The sequence below is a fragment of the Schistocerca serialis genome, chromosome 11 (genome assembly GCF_023864345.2).
Source record: "Schistocerca serialis cubense isolate TAMUIC-IGC-003099 chromosome 11, iqSchSeri2.2, whole genome shotgun sequence".
Classification (NCBI taxonomy): Eukaryota; Metazoa; Arthropoda; class Insecta; order Orthoptera; family Acrididae; genus Schistocerca; species Schistocerca serialis.
The window spans coordinates 171,000,413-171,018,094 of record NC_064648.1 but is presented as its reverse complement, the minus strand read 5'-3'; the positions used below and the strand labels follow the sequence as shown (position 1 = coordinate 171,018,094).

The window sequence follows — 17,682 nt, the reverse complement described above, 5'->3', positions numbered from 1 at the left end:
TCTTGCACAAACTGGATTTTATGGCGGGCACGCGTTGTGGTAATATCACTGGAAGCAACGGGTGATGTCTGTTTACTGGTAACTTTACGTGGCGCAAGTAGCGCCGGCTGGTTAAACAGCGAGAAATGAGTTTGTTAATGTGAATGCTTTCTGAAGGCGGAATTCTCTTTGTTCGTGTGAATTACCTTAAAACAAAAACACTTCGACATTCAGATGTCTTATTAAATACTTTTAGTGTTTTAAGCGAACTTTTACTGCTTGTGTGTGTGTTCATCTACAACAGTCAGTTCTCCCTTCTGGACTTAATTTTACTCCAGTGCTTTTATTATTTTAATAAACACTCGCCAGGTTTCTTTACCACCTTTCTATTAATTTTTGGGTCTGTTGGTAAAATAAGAGTCATAAAATTAGACCGCGCGTTAATCTCACTTAACTAATAGTTGTTATGTAAAATTTTTGTATAAGCCAAAGTATAACTGGCATCTTGTTTCTGCTTTAGGATTGTTCTAACGTTACCTGCCCCACGTCATGTTTACAGGGCTTATGGTACCCGCTTGCGATTGTCAACACCGATTTGAATTTTAGAATATTTTAATTATTTGTCGTAAGGATTTAATTATAATATGTCACTTCGTAAAACTTACGGCTTCCAGCGATCGCTTAGCTTCTGAACATCAACGCAAATTGCCCTTCCTACGCTGCTTGCATTATCTCACTGCTATCCTTTGTGCACGTCTGCGAATCGTTAAAATGGCTCCGACCTGAGGTCATCAGTCCCCTAGAACTTAGAACTACTTAAACCTAACTGACCTAAGGACAACACACACACACACACACACACACACACACACACACACATCCATGCCCGAGGCAGGATTCGAACCTGCGACCGTAGCAGTAGTGCAATTCCGGACTGAAGCGCCTAGAACCGCTCGGCCACACCGGCCGGCGCACGTTTGCGATACTTGGGTGATACTTGCTGCCTAACATTTACTTCCGACAGTTTAGGTTCTAAACTTTGCGTTAGAAGAGTCGGACTGTTCATCGATCATCAACGACCTAACCAATAGACGTGTTATTGCTTCAGTTAGCTAGAAAGCATCACAAACGAAAACAATTAACCGCAAGATTCGCCACTTGACACCAACATTGTTTGCCATCTACGTCAAAACGACCTCTGCTTTAATGAAGGCAGACATCTATCGAGACCGTCACACAGGAGTTCCGGATCCACTGCAGGTAATATGTCAGTTAGGCGCGAGGTGAGAAAACTCGGATTTCACGGTCGAGCGGCTGCTCATAAGCCACACATCACGCCGGTAAATGCCAAACGACGCCTCGCTCGGTGTAAGGAGCGTAAACACTGGACGACTGCACAGTGGAAAAACGTTGTGTGGAGTGACGAATCACGGTACACAATGTGGCGACCCGATGGCGGGGTGTGGGTATGGCGAATGCCCGGTGAACGTCATCTGCCAGCGTGTGTAGTGCCAACAGTAACATTCGGAGGCGGTGGTGTTATGGTGTGGTCGTGTTTTTCATGGAGGGGGCTTGCACCCCGTCGTTTTGCGTGGCACTATCACAGAACAGGCCTACATTCATGTTTTAAGCACCTTCTCGCTTTCCACTGTTGAAGAGCAATTCAGGGGTGGCGACTGCATCTTTCAACACGATCGAGCACCTGTTCATAATGCACGGCCTGTGTCGGAGTGCTTACACGGCAATAACATCCCTGGAATGGACTGGCCTGCACAGAGTCCTGACCTGAATCCTACAGAACACCTTTGGAATGTTTTGGGACGCCGACTTCGTGCCAGGCCTCACCGACCGACATCGATACCTCTCCTCAGTGCAGCACACTGTGAAGAATAGGCTACCATTGCCCAAGAAACCTCCCAGCACCTGACTGAACGTATCCCTGCGAGACTGGAAGCTGTCATCAAGGCTAAGGGTGGGCGAGCACCGTATCGACTTCCAGCATTACCAACTTTGAAACCATTTTCAGCCATCTGTCCGGATACTTTTGATCACGTCGTGTATCTCATTATCTGTAGGAAACAGATAACGCCCCTGTCACGTTGTTGTTGTGGTCTTCAGTCCTGAGACTGGTTTGATGCAGCTGTCCATGCTACTCTATCCTGTGCAAGCTTCTTCATCCCCCAGTACCTACTGCAACCTACATCCTTCTGAATCTGCTTAGTGTATTCATCTCTTGGTCTCCCTCTACGATTTTTACCCTCCACGCTGCCCTCCAATGCTAAATCTGTGATCCCTTGATGCCTCAGAACGTGTCCTACCAACCGATCCCTTCTTCTAGTCAAGTTGTGCCACAAACTTCTCTTCTTCCCAATTCTATCCAATACCTCCTCATTAGTTACGTGATCTACCCATCTAATCTTCAGCATTCTTCTGTAGCACCACATTTCGAAAGCTTCCATTATCTTCTTGTCCAAACTATTTATCGTCCACGTTTCACTTCCATACATGGCTACACTCCATACAAATACTTTCAGAAACGACTTCCTGACACTTAAATCTATACTCGATGTTAACAAATTTCTCTTCTTCAGAAAGTCTACATTTTATATCCTCTCTACTTCGACCATCATCAGTTATTTTACTCCCTAAATAGCAAAACTCCTTTACTACTTTAAGTGTCTCAATTCCTAATCCAATTCCCTCAGCAACACCCGACTTAATTCGACTACATTCCATTATCCTCGTTTTGCTTTTGTTGATGTTCATCTTATACCCTCCTTTCAACACACTGTACATTCCGTTCAACTGCTCTTCCAAGTCCTTTGCTGTCTCTGACAGAATTACAATGTCACAGGCGAACCTCAAAGTTTTCATTTCTTCTCCATGGATTTTAATACCTACTCCGAACTTTTGTTTTGTTTCTGTTACTGCTTGCCGTCACAACTTGAATTTTCATTCGCCGAAACTTTCTTGCCTGTGTCCACTTGTTACCCTCTGTAGCTTCTATAGTGCCAGGTGCCAGTTAGTGTGTGGAGAGGATCAACAGGTGCGCCGGCCGTCAGCTGTGATCTTCTTCGCCTATCACGCTACCGCACTCACGGCTGACGTAGGTCACTAACTGCTCCTGGGTCTGCAGACGGCTTTTCCGGTGCCCGCGAGCAGAAAATTCCCTCGGCAGCCGATGCGGTAGGCGGCGCTGCGCACTTGACGCTCGCCTGCAAGTGGCACTAATTGAACGCGCCCGCCACAGTATCAGCCGTCTACGTCAGCGCCGTCGCTGCCAGAGGAGGCCTGTCGAGATTAAATCGGATAGCAGAGGGCAGAGGCGGGATCCGGCATTGCCGCTGGGTCTGGGGATCATTCCCATTCCATAGAGATCAGAGTACACTGTCGGAAAAAACAAATTCACATCGCTGACGAGGGGTTCAGTAACGTAGAGGAAAGTTGGCAGGCGTGTTCCTACGTCTGAAAGACGGTTGTGAGCATGCGGGGTTGATCTGCTATTCTGTTATTCTGAGCAACGGATTAATCTGAGATATACCCTTTACCCTGTGGCTCCTGCAAGATGCAATTTCCACCCCCGCACTTCAACAGAAGTGAGACAGACGCTCCTAACGTTCTAAAGAGAAATGCCTGAAAAACTTTCAGCAGTAAATATCTTCCGGAGTTGTCCGCTGTAAGGAAATGACACAAAAATTCACAAAGTTTCTTACGTAACTATTGGGATACTTGGGTACTGGAGTAGTGCTAGTTAGTGTAAGAAAAACATGAAACTAACGAAAATTGGTATTTATTTTGCAAAAATTCTGAGAAATCACAATGGCACTTTTAGTTATGAACTGAACAAGTTACATCCTGCTTCTTTTCGGGATGTGAAGTTCCCTCTCAAGGGTAGGATTCGCTAATGAAATTTCTGTACAAAGTTCAAGATTGTTATTCTCTTGGCAGAGTGGCTGAGAGCCGCGCCTACTCAACTCGAATAATTATCCTTTGGAATGTTGCCAGGTACGGTCGAGGCTGTCACGTGTGAAATGCAGTGAAGTGTACTGTTGTGGAGGAAATATGGGACTCGGAATAACTGTAGCGCACAACACCGTAAGCCGCGATGACTGCTGCCTGCGCCGCTCGCTGCTGACAAATGAGATAACTCTCCTCCTATCTGGATTTACCTTCGGCAATCAAACTCTCCCTACGCCTCAGTGAATGACGCTTAATCGCAAGGACTCAATACAGAGTGTCGCAGTCCGATTCGCTCTCGACAGAGGTGCTCTCCCAGTGAAGTACTGAGGAGAGACTTGTTCCTCGCTCCGAGAGCGACAACGGAACGGCGCGTCTCCACGCCGGACGTGAAGGGGTATATCCTTCGGTCTCTTCCACTACTCCTTCAGCTCGAGGCGTCAGGAATATCGTCTGCCAATCAGCACTGCTCTTCTAAAACAGGAGAATGACGTTTCGTTTAAGGTGACCAATCCAAAAATCTGGATCATCGGCGTTTGCCGTTTGCTGTCTCCCTGTGAAAATCTCTGAAACTGCGTGCTATATATAAAGAATGCATAGGCTGGCTGCTTCCGCACAATGTAGCGGAATTTTGCTTTTAAGCCGAACACGGGGTCGTTCCCCCTTTCACTCGGGCACACGCTGTCTGCTCCATGGGCGGTCAAGGTTGACTCGTCCTCTGAAGGGACCGGCCTCCCGGTGTGCGGTCTGCCTCTCCCGAACTAAAAGCTCCTGTGACCGTCGTGTCTGGAATGTATGGGGGTACGCCAGCCTCGAGTATTTGAACCACAGTGTGCACTTGTTAATTGTATATCGTTCAGATGAATTCATACAATATTGACTTTATCTTATCGAGTTTAGGTTCGAATGAAGCGTCTTGATGTGTGGAATATGATTGTGAGGGCGGAATATGTAAGCAATGAAGGTCAGTAGACCACGACGTCTTACAAAGTGTCTATTCCAATTTCGTGGCGGTCGCGTGGGACTGACGCTAGCAGCGAGTGTCCAAACCAGGTTTCCTTTAAATACACACCGTAACGCTCGTCGACTTCAGCTACCTTTGAGACTGGACATGGTGGGGTGAGGTGATGCTGGTCAAGAATGCTATCAGATGTACAGTTCGGACTTAGAAGTCGTTTAACAACTGAAAATGCTATATTCTCTTTTCTCTGTGAGGTACTGGATTGGTTAAACAAAAGGTGTCGAACGCTGGGCGTATGTTTTGATTTAACTGAAGAATTTGATTGTGTTAATTGCAAAATATTTCTCCAGGAGCTGGACCATTACGGAATACGGGGAATAGCTCACAATTGGTTCACTTCTTACTTCAGCAACAGACAGCAAAAGGTCATTATTCACAGTGTAGAGAATGGCTGTAATGTGGGATCTGAGCGGGGTACTGTCAAATGTGGACTGCCCCCAGGGATCAGTGTTGAGGCCACTCCTGTTCCTTATTTATATAAATGATGTGCCCTGTAGTATTATGGGCAATTCTAAAATGTTTCAGTTTGCTGATCACACTAGCTTGGTAGTGTAGCTTGTCGTGTGCAACATTGGCTCGGTTTCAAATAGTGCAGTACATGACCTCAGTTCATGGCTTGTAGAAAATAAACTAACGCTAAATCACATTAAGACTCAGTTTTTACAGTTTAGGATACAATTCAACAAAACCCGACGTTTTAATTTCACAGAACGGCCATATGACTAGTGAAACTGAACAGTTCAAATTTCTAGGTGTTCAGATAGATAGTAAGCTGTCGTCGGAAGCCCACGTTCAGGATCTTGTTCAAAGACTTAACGCTGCCATATTTACTATTCGAACGTATCAGAAGTGAGTTATCGTTGGACATGAAAATTGGGCCACTTTGCTTATTTTCATTTGCTTATGTCGTATGGTATTATATTTAGGGGTAGCTCTTCCCATTATAAAAGGATATTTTTGGCTAAAAAACGCGAGGTTCTGGCAATAAGTGGTGTAGCTCCACGAACATCTTGTCGACCCCTGTTCACGAGTCTGGGTATTTTGACATTGGCCTCTCTCTCTCTCTCTCTCTCTCTCTCTCTCTCTCTCTCTCTCTCTCTCTCTCTCTAATATATATATATATATATATATATATATATATAAAATCTTACTGTCATTTCTTGTTAAGAATATTAGCTTTTTCCCAGGAATAACCAGCTTGCACTCGTTTAACACTCGGCAAAAATCAAACCTGCATGTGGATCGGACTTCCTTATTGGTTGTGCAAAAAGGTGTGCAGTGTACTGCCGCATCCATTTTCAATAAGCTGCCGCTCGAATTCAAAAATCTTAGCATTAATCCACGCCCTTTGAAATCGAAACAACAGTTTCCTCATGGATCAGTCCTTCTATTCTGAGTTCCTTGAAAAATTAAGGTGGTTCTTATTGTATTGTTGATTGGGTTTTCTTAACCTTATGAACTGACTTTTATCGGGTTCATGAACATTTATTTTTAATTTATTACACTACTGGCCATTAAAGTTGCTACACTACGAAGAGGACGTGCTACAGACGGGAAGAAGATGCTGTGACATGCAAATGATCAGCTTTTCGGAGCATTCACACAAGGTTGGCGCCGGTGGCGACACCTACAACGTGCTGACACGAGGAAAGTTTCCAACTGATTTCTCGTACACAAACAGCAGTTGACCGGCGTTGCCTGGTGAAACGTTGTTGTGATGCCTCGTGTAAGGATGAGAAATGCGTACCATCACGTTTCCGACTTTGATAAAGGTCGGATTGTAGCCTATGGCGATTGCGGTTTATCGTATCGCGACATTGCTGCTCGCGTCGGTCGAGATCCGATGACTGTTAGCAGAATATGGAATCGGTGGGTTCAGGAGGGTAATACTGAACCCCGTGCTGAATCCCAACGGCCTCGTATCGCTAGCAGTCGAGATGACAGGCATCTTATCCGCACGGCTGTAACGGATGTGGATCTCACGCCCTATTAACAGCCATGTCACATCTTAAGTGGTGTGCAGGGTGCCACAATTAATCAGGCTGGGCTCCACTGCAGCTATCGTTTACGAAGAAGCGTCATTTCTTGTTCGTGTCATTGTGTATATGTTAAAGTTACGGTCTGTACTGTGCTGTGACAATTACCTGTCGAACATGTCAGTTACGTCCTTGAGTTTCGCCCACCGGTGTACACGGAGGTGTGCGCGAAGACTGAACTGCGTCGCATTTCGCGCGGAGTGCGGCAGATCGCAGAACGTAACAAATGACGTCTGTCACAACTCAAGTAACAATTGATGTCAATTGATGGGCCGTGTTAGCGATGAGTTGTGTGGTCCGGTCGGGAAGAGAAGCACGCGTGAGTCACTTGTGCGGACCGCCGATGGGAACTCAACGTGCACAGGAGGCAGCCGTGTTAACGCAGCGCGCAGTTCAGGTAAAATTACGCGCTGCCGAAACGGATTTTCCACTTTTATAGTTGTGCAATGCGTAACGATAGCTTTAGCTCCCCCCCCCCCCCCCCCACCCCCCTTCTCTGAGAACGCAAATGTGGAGTATTAGCCGTGTTTGACGGTGGTAAGTCGTGTGTCAAGAGTAGCGTGATACTACAGGGAGCCGGACAAAGCAAAAACTTAGGAGAACACAGAAACTGAAATATATCCGACAAATATTTGACGATGTAGGGTGAAAGTGATCCTCTGAGGTAAAAAGGTTGCAAAAGGAGAGGAATTCGTGCCTGTTGACGTCGTCGTCTTCAGTCCTGAGACTGGTTTGATGCAGCTCTCCATGCTACTCTATCCTGTGCAAGCTTCTTCATCTCCCAGTACCTACTGCAGCCTACGTCCTTCTGAATCTGGTTAGTGTATTCATCTCTTGGTCTCCCTCTACGATTTTTACCCTCCACGCTGCCCTCCAATACTAAATTGGTGATCCCTTGATGCCTCAGAACGTGTCCTACCAACCGATCCCTTCTTCTAGTCAAGTTGTGCCACAAACTCCTCTTCTCCCCAATTCTATTCAGTACCTCACCATCATTTATGTCATCTACCCGTCTAATCTTCAGCATTCTTCTGTAGCATTACATTTCGAAAGCTTCTATTCTCTTCTTGTCCAAACTATTTATCGTCCATGTTTCACTTCCATACATGGCTACACCCCATACTAATACTTTCACAAAAGACTTCCTGACTCTTAAATCTATACTCTATGTTAACAGATTACTCTTCTTCAGAAACGCTTTCCTTGCCATTGCCAGTCTACATTTTATATCTTCTCTACTTCGACCATCATCAGTTATTTTGCTCCCCAAGTAGCAAAACTCCTCCACTACTTTAAGCCTCTCATTTCCTAATCTAATTCCTCGGCATCACCCGACTTAATTTGACTACATTCCATTATCCTCGTTTTTCTTTCGTTGATGTTCATCTTATATCCTTCTTTCAAAACACTGTCCATTCCGTTCAACTGCTCTTCCAAGTCCTTTGCTGTCTCTGACAGAATCACAATGTCATCGGCGAACCTCAAAATTTTTATTTCTTCTCCATGGATTTTAATACCTACTCCGAACTTTTCTTTTGTTTCCTTTACTGCTTGCTCAATATACAGATTCAATAACGTCGGGGAGAGGCTACAACCCTGTCTCACTCCCTTCCCAACCACTGCTTCCCTTTCATACCCCTCGACTCTTAAAACTGCCATCTGGTTTCTGTACAAATTGTAAATAGCCTTTCGCTCCCTGTATTTTACCCCTGCGACCTTCAAAATTTGAAAGAGAGTATTCCAGTCAACATTGTCAAAAGCTTTCTCTAAGTCTAAAAATGCTGGAAACGTAGGTTTGACTTTTCTTAATCTTTCTTCTAAGATAAGTCGTAAGGTTAGTATTGCCTCACGTGTTCCAACATTTCTACGGAATCCAAACTGATCTTCCCCGAGGTCTGCTTCTATCAGTTTCTCCATTCGTCTGTAAAGAATTCGTGTTAGCATTTTGCAGCTGTGACTTATTAAACTGATAGTACGGTAATTTTCACATCTGTCAACACCTGCTTTCTTTGGGATTGGAATTATTATATTCTTCTTGAAGTCTGAGGGTATTTCGCCTGTCTCATACATCTTGCTCACCAGATGGTAGAGTTTTCTCAGGACTGGCTCTCCCAAGGCCGTCAGTAGTTCCAATGGAATGTTGTCTGCTCCTGGGTCCTTGTTTCGACTCAGGTCTTTCAGTGCTCTGTCGAACTCTTCACGCAGTACCGTATCCCCCATTTCATCTTCATCTACATTCTCTTCTATTTCCATAATATCGTCCTCAAGTACATCGCCCTTGTATAGACCCTCTATATACTCCTTGCACCTTTCTGCTTTCCCTTCTTTGCGTAGTACTGGTTTTCCATCTGAGCTCTTGATATTCATACAAGTGGCTCTCTTTTCTCCAAAGGTCTCTTTAATTTTCCCAATAGGCAGTATTCGTGCGTGGTGGCTTGAGATCAGAAGAGTGACGATAGAAAAATAGTAATACAAAGCTTGTAGCTTATCGCATAGTAGAGTCAAGGCAATTAGGTTCGAGAGTAGAAAGTCGGTCAGGCAAAACGGACATCTGGAACGTCGTGTGCGTGTTACCGGAAACATCCCAGTTTTCGTACGAAGCTGTGTAGGACAACTACGGAAAATTTCACACGTGAACATCTGTAGAGTGCAGGAAGCGGCGTCTTTGTATATTTTATTTCCAAATCCGAGACCACTACTACATGGTCGAGCGGTGAGTATAGCATTGTCATCCCCCCCCCCCTCCTACTCTTTTCCGTTCCATTCGCGAATGGCTCGTCGGAATAATGGTAGTCCGTACTGCTCCACACTAGCTGTAATATCTCTGATTTTGTCGTTGTCATTTCACAACGCTTATGTGGGAGGAAGTGATACATTGCCCGAGTCTTCTAGCTCGTACAATCTCGAACAGTAGACATCTCCGTATGATGCACGAGGCCTGTCTTACAGCATGTGCTACTGGAGTTTGTTTGTTTGTTTGTTTGTTTGTTTGTGTGTGTGTGTGTGTGTGTGTGTGTGTGTGTGTGTGTGTGTGTGTGTGTGTGTCTGTGTGTGTGTGTGTGTATCTGTATCTGTAACGCTTTCTCTCCGTCTCCCCCTCCCCCTCCCCAACTATACAATCCTGTGACGAAACGCACCACCCTTCGTTGGAAGTCCTTTTCCTCTTACGCAGGGTCTTGGGAAATTCTCGTTACAAGTTTCTGGGACCTGGAGAGTGGAGTGATGAATACGTATATTCCGAATAAGAACCCATGTCCGGAGACGTACGGCGGTTTCAGTTCAGATGTTTAACTCGCCCACTTCTGCTTCAGTGCTTTAGGTACTGAATTAGGCGTGACGCGGTACAATTATTAGGTAACAATTCGAAAGAAACTGTAGGCAAACGTCCTTTTATTACTTAAGATAGGTAGGACATCAAACGGGCCGACTTGGAGCAGGAGAGGCACCAAAGGACGTTTTAATTTCCACTGTCTATACTTTCACAAATAAATTCATAAGACTTCGTCAGCATGACTAGGAAGGGTTCGGGATTCACTCTCTTAGCAGTAGAAGCTCAAAAATATAACAAAATAAATTGCTTTACGTGTGAAATTTCATCATTCACTTACTATTGGCTGCATTTGTTGCTATAAGTTCACTTTCCTTCATAAGTAAGAAAGATTCTTCAATGAATTTTCCACAGCGTACAAACCATACTTACAGGTGGTGTAAACTGTTACTGGCCACAGTTGTACAACTGAAACAGCAACAGTATCAGCATTCGCTAAGAAAGAATTACTCGGAAGCAATCCTGGTGCATGTTCTGATGATGGAGAAAGGTGGCCGATGCTGGCTACGAGTATAAAATATGTAAGTCAAATGTGTTTTATTCCAGTCTTTGATCACAATATGAATTCTTCAGACGATGACCAGTTTCAATCCGTAATGAGCATCCTCATATTTTTTTTACACCGTGTCCCAAAGTGTCCATGTCCATGGTGTAAAAAAGATCTGAGGATGGTAATTACGGACTGAAGCCGGTCATCTAAAGAATTCATATTGTGATCAAAGACTGGAATAAAAAACATTTGACAGTATTCTATCACTGTTTGTATACGCGACCATGTTGCAGTTGGTGAAAATATGTAAGTAATTGCGTCAATGAAAGTATTAAATGAACATGTAAATGGAACGGACACATCAAATTGGTTGGTACACAAGTTTCGACTTAGCTCTTTGCGCTGCTCAGAAGATTTCTCCACAGACTCTTGAAATTCGCTGATTTTTTGCCGATGCTTCTCATTGCGTAAGAACATAGTTAATGTTGGTGGGGAGAGAAAAAATATGTCGCACAATACCAAGGCATGACAAATAATTCCGTGGTAAGAAGAGTGCTGTCTCTATCTATCTATCGATCTCGATCTTCCTGACTGTCAATCAATCTATCGATCTTCCGAGCTACAGGTCTTCCGATATATCGGTCGAGATAGCGATTATCCGGTATGTCGGTCACTGTATCGATATTCCGAAATACTGGCGACCTATCGATCTTCCGACATGTGGGTTGACCCATCGATCTTCCGATCTATCGGTTAATCTCTCAATCTTCCGAACTAACGGCCGATATTACGATCAGTCCATCGATCGGAATTTCGATCAATCTATCGATCGATATTACGATCGGAGTACCTATCAATCTATATATCCATCAATCAATCGGTCTATATTCCTATCTATTGACCGATGTATCTATCTATTGACCGATGTATCTATCTATTGACCGATGTATCTATCTATTGACCGATGTATCTATCTATTGACCGATGTATCTATCTATTGACCGATGTATCTATCTATTGACCGATGTATCTATCTATTGACCGATGTATCTATCTATTGACCGATGTATCTATCTATTGACCGATGTATCTATCTATTGACCGATGTATCTATCTATTGACCGATGTATCTATCTATCGACCGATGTATCTATCTATCGACCGATGTATCTATCTATCGACCGATGTATCTATCTATCGACCGATGTATCTATCTATCGACCGATGTATCTATCTATCGACCGATGTATCTATCTATCGACCGATGTATCTATCTATCGATCAATCTACACATCGATAAGCCGATCGGTATATATGTATACGTCAATGGGTCGATTGATAGGCGGATACGTCGATCTATGGATGGATCTATTTATCGTTCGATCTATCGATCTGTACCTACCTCCCTCCCACCCCCCACCCCTCTCTCTCAGCTGCTACTTTTTGACTCGCTCAGTCAGTAGTTCATCTATTTCGTCCAATTTATTCATTCATTCACTCACTACCTCATCAGTTCGTTATTGACTCACTACTGCATCACTTCATTTATTCATACGTCATTGGTTCATTTACTCTTCGATTTACTCTATTTTACTATTATTGCGCTGTGTAAATACGTGGAAATTTGTATGACAGTGTTCTCTGAATCTGCCAAGAGACGCGTTCTTGTCTGCGGCACAGATGGCTCCGCGGGATGTATTTCACTGCTTTGAGATTACATCTTACTTGCGACAGGGTGTCAGCCGACTGAATGATGGTTTCTTCCTGTTGCAGCCTGTCTCGACTGCTGCTCGACTTTCTCTACATCCGTATAGCAAACATGAACTGAGAACAGCCTCTTCATCATTGTGCGTCCACCATCACTTCTTCTGTCTCGCCACGCTCCAGTCCTGAAACGCTGCAGTGGGGAAAACTTGCAGAATACAACCTGCGTTTGCCCTCACAGCGTCTGAGCGTTGCCGTAGTGTGCTCATCCGTGACACACTATGTTGGTGGAGCAGAGGAAATGTCGGTTGTAACCTCTTAAGTCTGGTGGATTTTGTACCTGACGTTGTGAATAAAAGTGCCATAGTAAAGACAAGGACCTGTAGTATTGACGACCGAGGCATATCGCAGTGATACTCCATCGAACCTCGAGACTGAGTCCAGAGCTTGCTGGGCTCATGGTCTGTGTAATTGTGTCCACGAGTATGTCTTTTTCACCAGTCTTACCCTCCAGGGCTCCGTATAATGACACCAAGCTCAGTGAGTGAGTAACAGGTTTGGTTGCGTTCTCGTCTGATTAAGTTCCAGTATGAGCTGGGACCACATCTCGTGGTGGCTTTCCTTCCTGGATCCAGCGTGTACTGTTGTTGTTCGGTATTGCCTTAATCCGAGTTGGTGCTCAAGAATGTAAACATAGACTAGTATATTATTTAGCTGCAGTCGTGAAGACTCTTGTTCCTTAACATTGGGTGATCGCTTATTAAATTGGCCGAGGCAGACTTCAATAAAGCCACACCCCAAACAAGGGTGGCCTTGCATTGCAGTGACTGAACCTGTTTTTGTCTACGTAGTTGTCAACTACACTCTGTTATCGTGCCGAGCTTCCTTGAACTTTGCAGCTGGCCAAATGTTCTAGGAACGATTTGCCTGGCCGTCTGCACTATTTTTCCATACCGGCTGCGGCGTAACGGTTTGATCCTCCTGGAACCGTGAAGGATGTTTCGCAGGAGTCTTACGGCATTGTGGTCGCGTCCGTTATAAACACACCAGACTGGTAGACGAGTTACTGAGTTCGTCCCGTTTCGTAGTTGAGGCATGAATTTTCTGGGGTGGAGTGCAATCCACTGTTGGTGAACATTTATCATTCTGGTGCGCCCCTTTCTTACCATTCAAGTGGTTGGCGAGTGAGTTGAGGTCAAAGATTTGAGGAGCACCCGCAGTCAAATTGCGGTGGTGTGGCCCGTGTTAGAGGAGGAGTGTAGTGAGAGAAAGAGTGTGTGTGCTCCTAGAAGTATGGCGAGCTACTTCCGCTGGATCAAGGGCGTCGGCTCCAGAGGCAAGGACGACGCTGGAAGCCCCTTCCACAAGCCGCGCAGCCGCTCGCTGGACTCCAGGTCGCTGGAACTGTCGGGAGTGCGCATGCTGCTGCATAATGTAAGCCACACAGAGAGGAAATGTGTGTGTCATGAAAGAGTGAGTGAGTGGCAAATAGTGCAGGAATGGGTGAATGCAAAGGAGAAAGAATTAATGAAATATTTATTTACTTTTAGTGCCCACACCGTTCATCATGACACTGTTTAAGTGCGTACGTGGTAGGCTATGCATCATGAAGAAATAAGTTGCTTCATTTTCGAAGGAAAATTCTGTTTGCTGATCCTTAGCTGATAAGGTATTTCTTTTGCAATATAGCTTCCACAGCTCCACCCTTTGTTGTATTTGTTTCTTCATATTTCGTCTGTTGCCATTAGCTTCTTGGTCACAGCTCCATTTGCAAGTGGCCATTATTGCATACTGCAAAACTGTCGATGTGGAACCTCGCATCGTTGTTGACAGAAGGCAGTAACAGGTCGAGAAACGTGGAATGTAAATCAGGAAAATAGAAACTACAAATGGCAACTGTGCAATGTCAGTATTAAAAGAAAACTAAAAAAAAATCTTGCATAAATACGGATACAGCACATACTAGCCTATAACAGATTATGTCATTTCTCCTTACTGGCAAAAATTACGATTTTTTGAGGTTATTGCAGGAAAAGGTGATGAATAGTACAAATACTGGTACATCAATAGTTTTTGAAACGATATTGCTGAACAATGTTCTGCTTGTATGATGGCGTCTATAATGTAAGGATTAAACAATATGTAGGTATGGCAGTATCGCCTGGTTTTACTGAAACTTCTTTTGAGGATACACACTCAGTTAAGTGTGCAGGTATCAGCCTTGTAAGAAGTCCATAGTGGTTCTGTAATGAATGAGATTGACTGAATAAAAGAAAAGTGTGGATGAGATTGGAATGAATCAATAATTGAGTACGAGTGTGGATTAGATATTCAGTAATTCAATGAACGGGGCAAAGAATTAGGGGATGAGGAAGAGTATCGGTAGATACAATGGATGGGAGGGTGGGTGAGGTAATGAATAATGGAATAGTGAAATAGCCAATGAAGAAATGATTGGATGGATTAGGTGGGTGGGTGGATGAGGCAATGAATGAGTGAATGGGCAAAGGACTTGGTGGGTGGGCGAAGGACTTGGTGGGTGGGCGAAGGACTTGGTGGGTGGGCGAAGGACTTGGTGGGTGGGCGAAGGACTTGGTGGGTGGGCGAAGGACTTGGTGGGTGGGCGAAGGACTTGGTGGGTGGGCGAAGGACTTGGTGGGTGGGCGAAGGACTTGGTGAGTGGGCGAAGGACTTGGTGAGTGGGCGAAGGACTTGGTGAGTGGGCGAAGGACTTGGTGAGTGGGCGAAGGACTTGGTGAGTGGGCGAAGGACTTGGTGAGTGGGCGAAGGACTTGGTGAGTGGGCGAAGGACTTGGTGAGTGGGCGAAGGACTTGGTGAATGAATGGTTGGAATGATGAAATTGGTCATTTGAGTAATGGGACAGTGAATGAAGACTAGGTGGATGGACGATAGTGATTTCCAGTGAATTGATAAAGTTGTCAGACACAGATTAATTGAATTTTATTGTGAAAGAAAGTGAGAGGGGAAGCTAAAAGAGGTAGATATGAAGTAATTTACAGTCTGGAAGTGTGATTGAAGAGGTCCGTAGCCTATATTGCTGTTGTCTGAGTTGTAGTGCCCAGTGAAAAATATATATGTAAAGTCAAGGCAACTTTGTTACAACAACTCGTTCTTTTGTTGCAGAGGGCGGCCGCTCACCACCACCACCAGGTCGCCGCGCAGAGTGAGTACAACTACAAACTACAATTACAAACCCTGCTAGCCTTAGCCTCTAGTATTGACTGCCCCGTGGCGTCATTGACCGGGGTGCGACCCGTGCGTCTCTCCCCCACTGCTCTGTCCTGTGAGACACCTGTCGCTGCTAAGCGACCAGGGTGCGCGTCGTCGACGTGCTCGTCACTACTGCCGTACGGATTTTCCTAATTGAATGCGTTTTATATTCCTCACTGGTGTGATCCTTGCAGAACTCAAGATACTAGTGGGGTACTCTATTTTCACTGTCCTTGATCCACATGTTAACTATGATTAACAGATGCGCCATCATGGTTTTATTCGTCATTTTATAATATTCGCTGCTGCTGCTGCTGCTGCTGCTGCGAGGAACAAGTTTATCATTTATTTTTTACCTGCGGAAAGCGTTTCGGGGAACAGTTGTAATTATCGAATGCGTGTTCCGCGTACCGTAACATTTCAGGCATGCTGTACGAGATGTGTGAGGTACCACTTTATTCTGGTGCATTTATTGTAATGTTAAGAGGTGCAATTCTTTAATGGAGTATGTATCTTTGGCCGTAGATAATGGCGAATTTTTTTCCTAGTGGTTAGGAAATTGATGTGATCTACATCATTTGTGCGAATGTCTACTTTCGAGGCTGAGTTAGGTTTCCAGCCTGAAAGTTATTTATGTTAGTACATGATACATGTATAAACTTCTGCTTAAATAAAATTGTCACTGTTCCCTGTAAGTGTGTCACACTATCTCATTATTTCTGGACTTGTACTTTTCTGACCAAAGAAGTTCAGAATGGGTTTGAAAGTCGGTTGTTACAGGCGTTAAACCGTGGTAAAAAATACCTCATTTTTCTGACTGACAAGGGAAGTACCCGTGCAGGAACAGCTAAAACCGAAATATTTCAGATAAGTGGTGAGGCTACTTTAACACCCACCGAGGTCACGTATCACTAAAAAATGTTTTTTGCGTACAATCGATATTTAACAGTTATGGATGTAGAGACAGAAGTACAAGTCTTCTGTAGATACGATTCCGTGTAGAAGACAGCTATGTTGAACAGATTCGTAAGTAATAAACACGAAGTACTGCGAAATAAGGTCGATTAGAACAAAGAGGATACTTGTGATCGAATAGTGGAAGCTGAGTGGTATCGGTTACCTTCTACTCTATTAAAATTGATTACCGGTTTCGAAGTTCCAGCCATCGTCCGATGTGGTTTACTTTTATCTGCCTTTGTTGTTGTTTGCGAATTACACAGCGAATCTCGATGGTAAAATCTTGACGGGTTATCAGCCGAGCCAAGGCGTCGTCCTGCGACATTGTTTCGGCACATTTCCTATTTGTCTTCACCTGAAGATGACATGTACAGACTTGTTGAAACGTTGCCGCAGAACGACGCCTTGATTTGACTTCGTTGTTCTCAGCAGCTGCCGTCTCTTCTCCAGGTCGTTTTAACAGTTTGAAAACTGTTTGGCACAGAAAGAAAATTCCAATAACATAGCCCACACATTAAATAATGTTGTATATTCTTCTTCTCCTTATTCTCCTTCTCCTTCTCCGTATCCTCCTCCTCCGTATCCTCCTCCTCCTTGCCCTCCTCCTCCTTGCCCTCCTCCTCCTTGCCCTCCTCCTCCTTGCCCTCCTCCTCCTTGCCCTCCTCCTCCTCCTTGCCCTCCTCCTCCTTGCCCTCCTCCTCCTCCTTGCCCTCCTCCTCCTCCTTGCCCTCCTCCTCCTCCTTGCCCTCCTCCTCCTCCTTGCCCTCCTCCTCCTTGCCCTCCTCCTCCTTGCCCTCCTCCTCCTTGCCCTCCTCCTCCTTGCCCTCCTCCTCCTTGCCCTCCTCCTCCTTGCCCTCCTCCTCCTTGCCCTCCTCCTCCTTGCCCTCCTCCTCCTTCTTCTTCGTCTTCTTGTCGCCCACAGGCCCTGTAGACCATGCGCTGTACCGACGACCTCTTTCCATGTTCTCTCTCACTCTC

General features: G+C 44.9%; 1 protein-coding gene across 1 annotated transcript in view; it reads left to right on the top strand.

Moving 5' to 3' along the window:
- Positions 1-17,682, top strand: part of LOC126427370 (5'-AMP-activated protein kinase subunit gamma-1-like) — a 632,906-nt gene that overhangs the window by 117,714 nt on the left and 497,510 nt on the right. Inside the window, exon 4 of the mRNA XM_050089719.1 lies at positions 15,661-15,700. Within this exon, the coding sequence (XP_049945676.1) occupies positions 15,661-15,700 (40 nt within the window). The remainder of the gene's footprint in view (positions 1-15,660; positions 15,701-17,682) is intronic.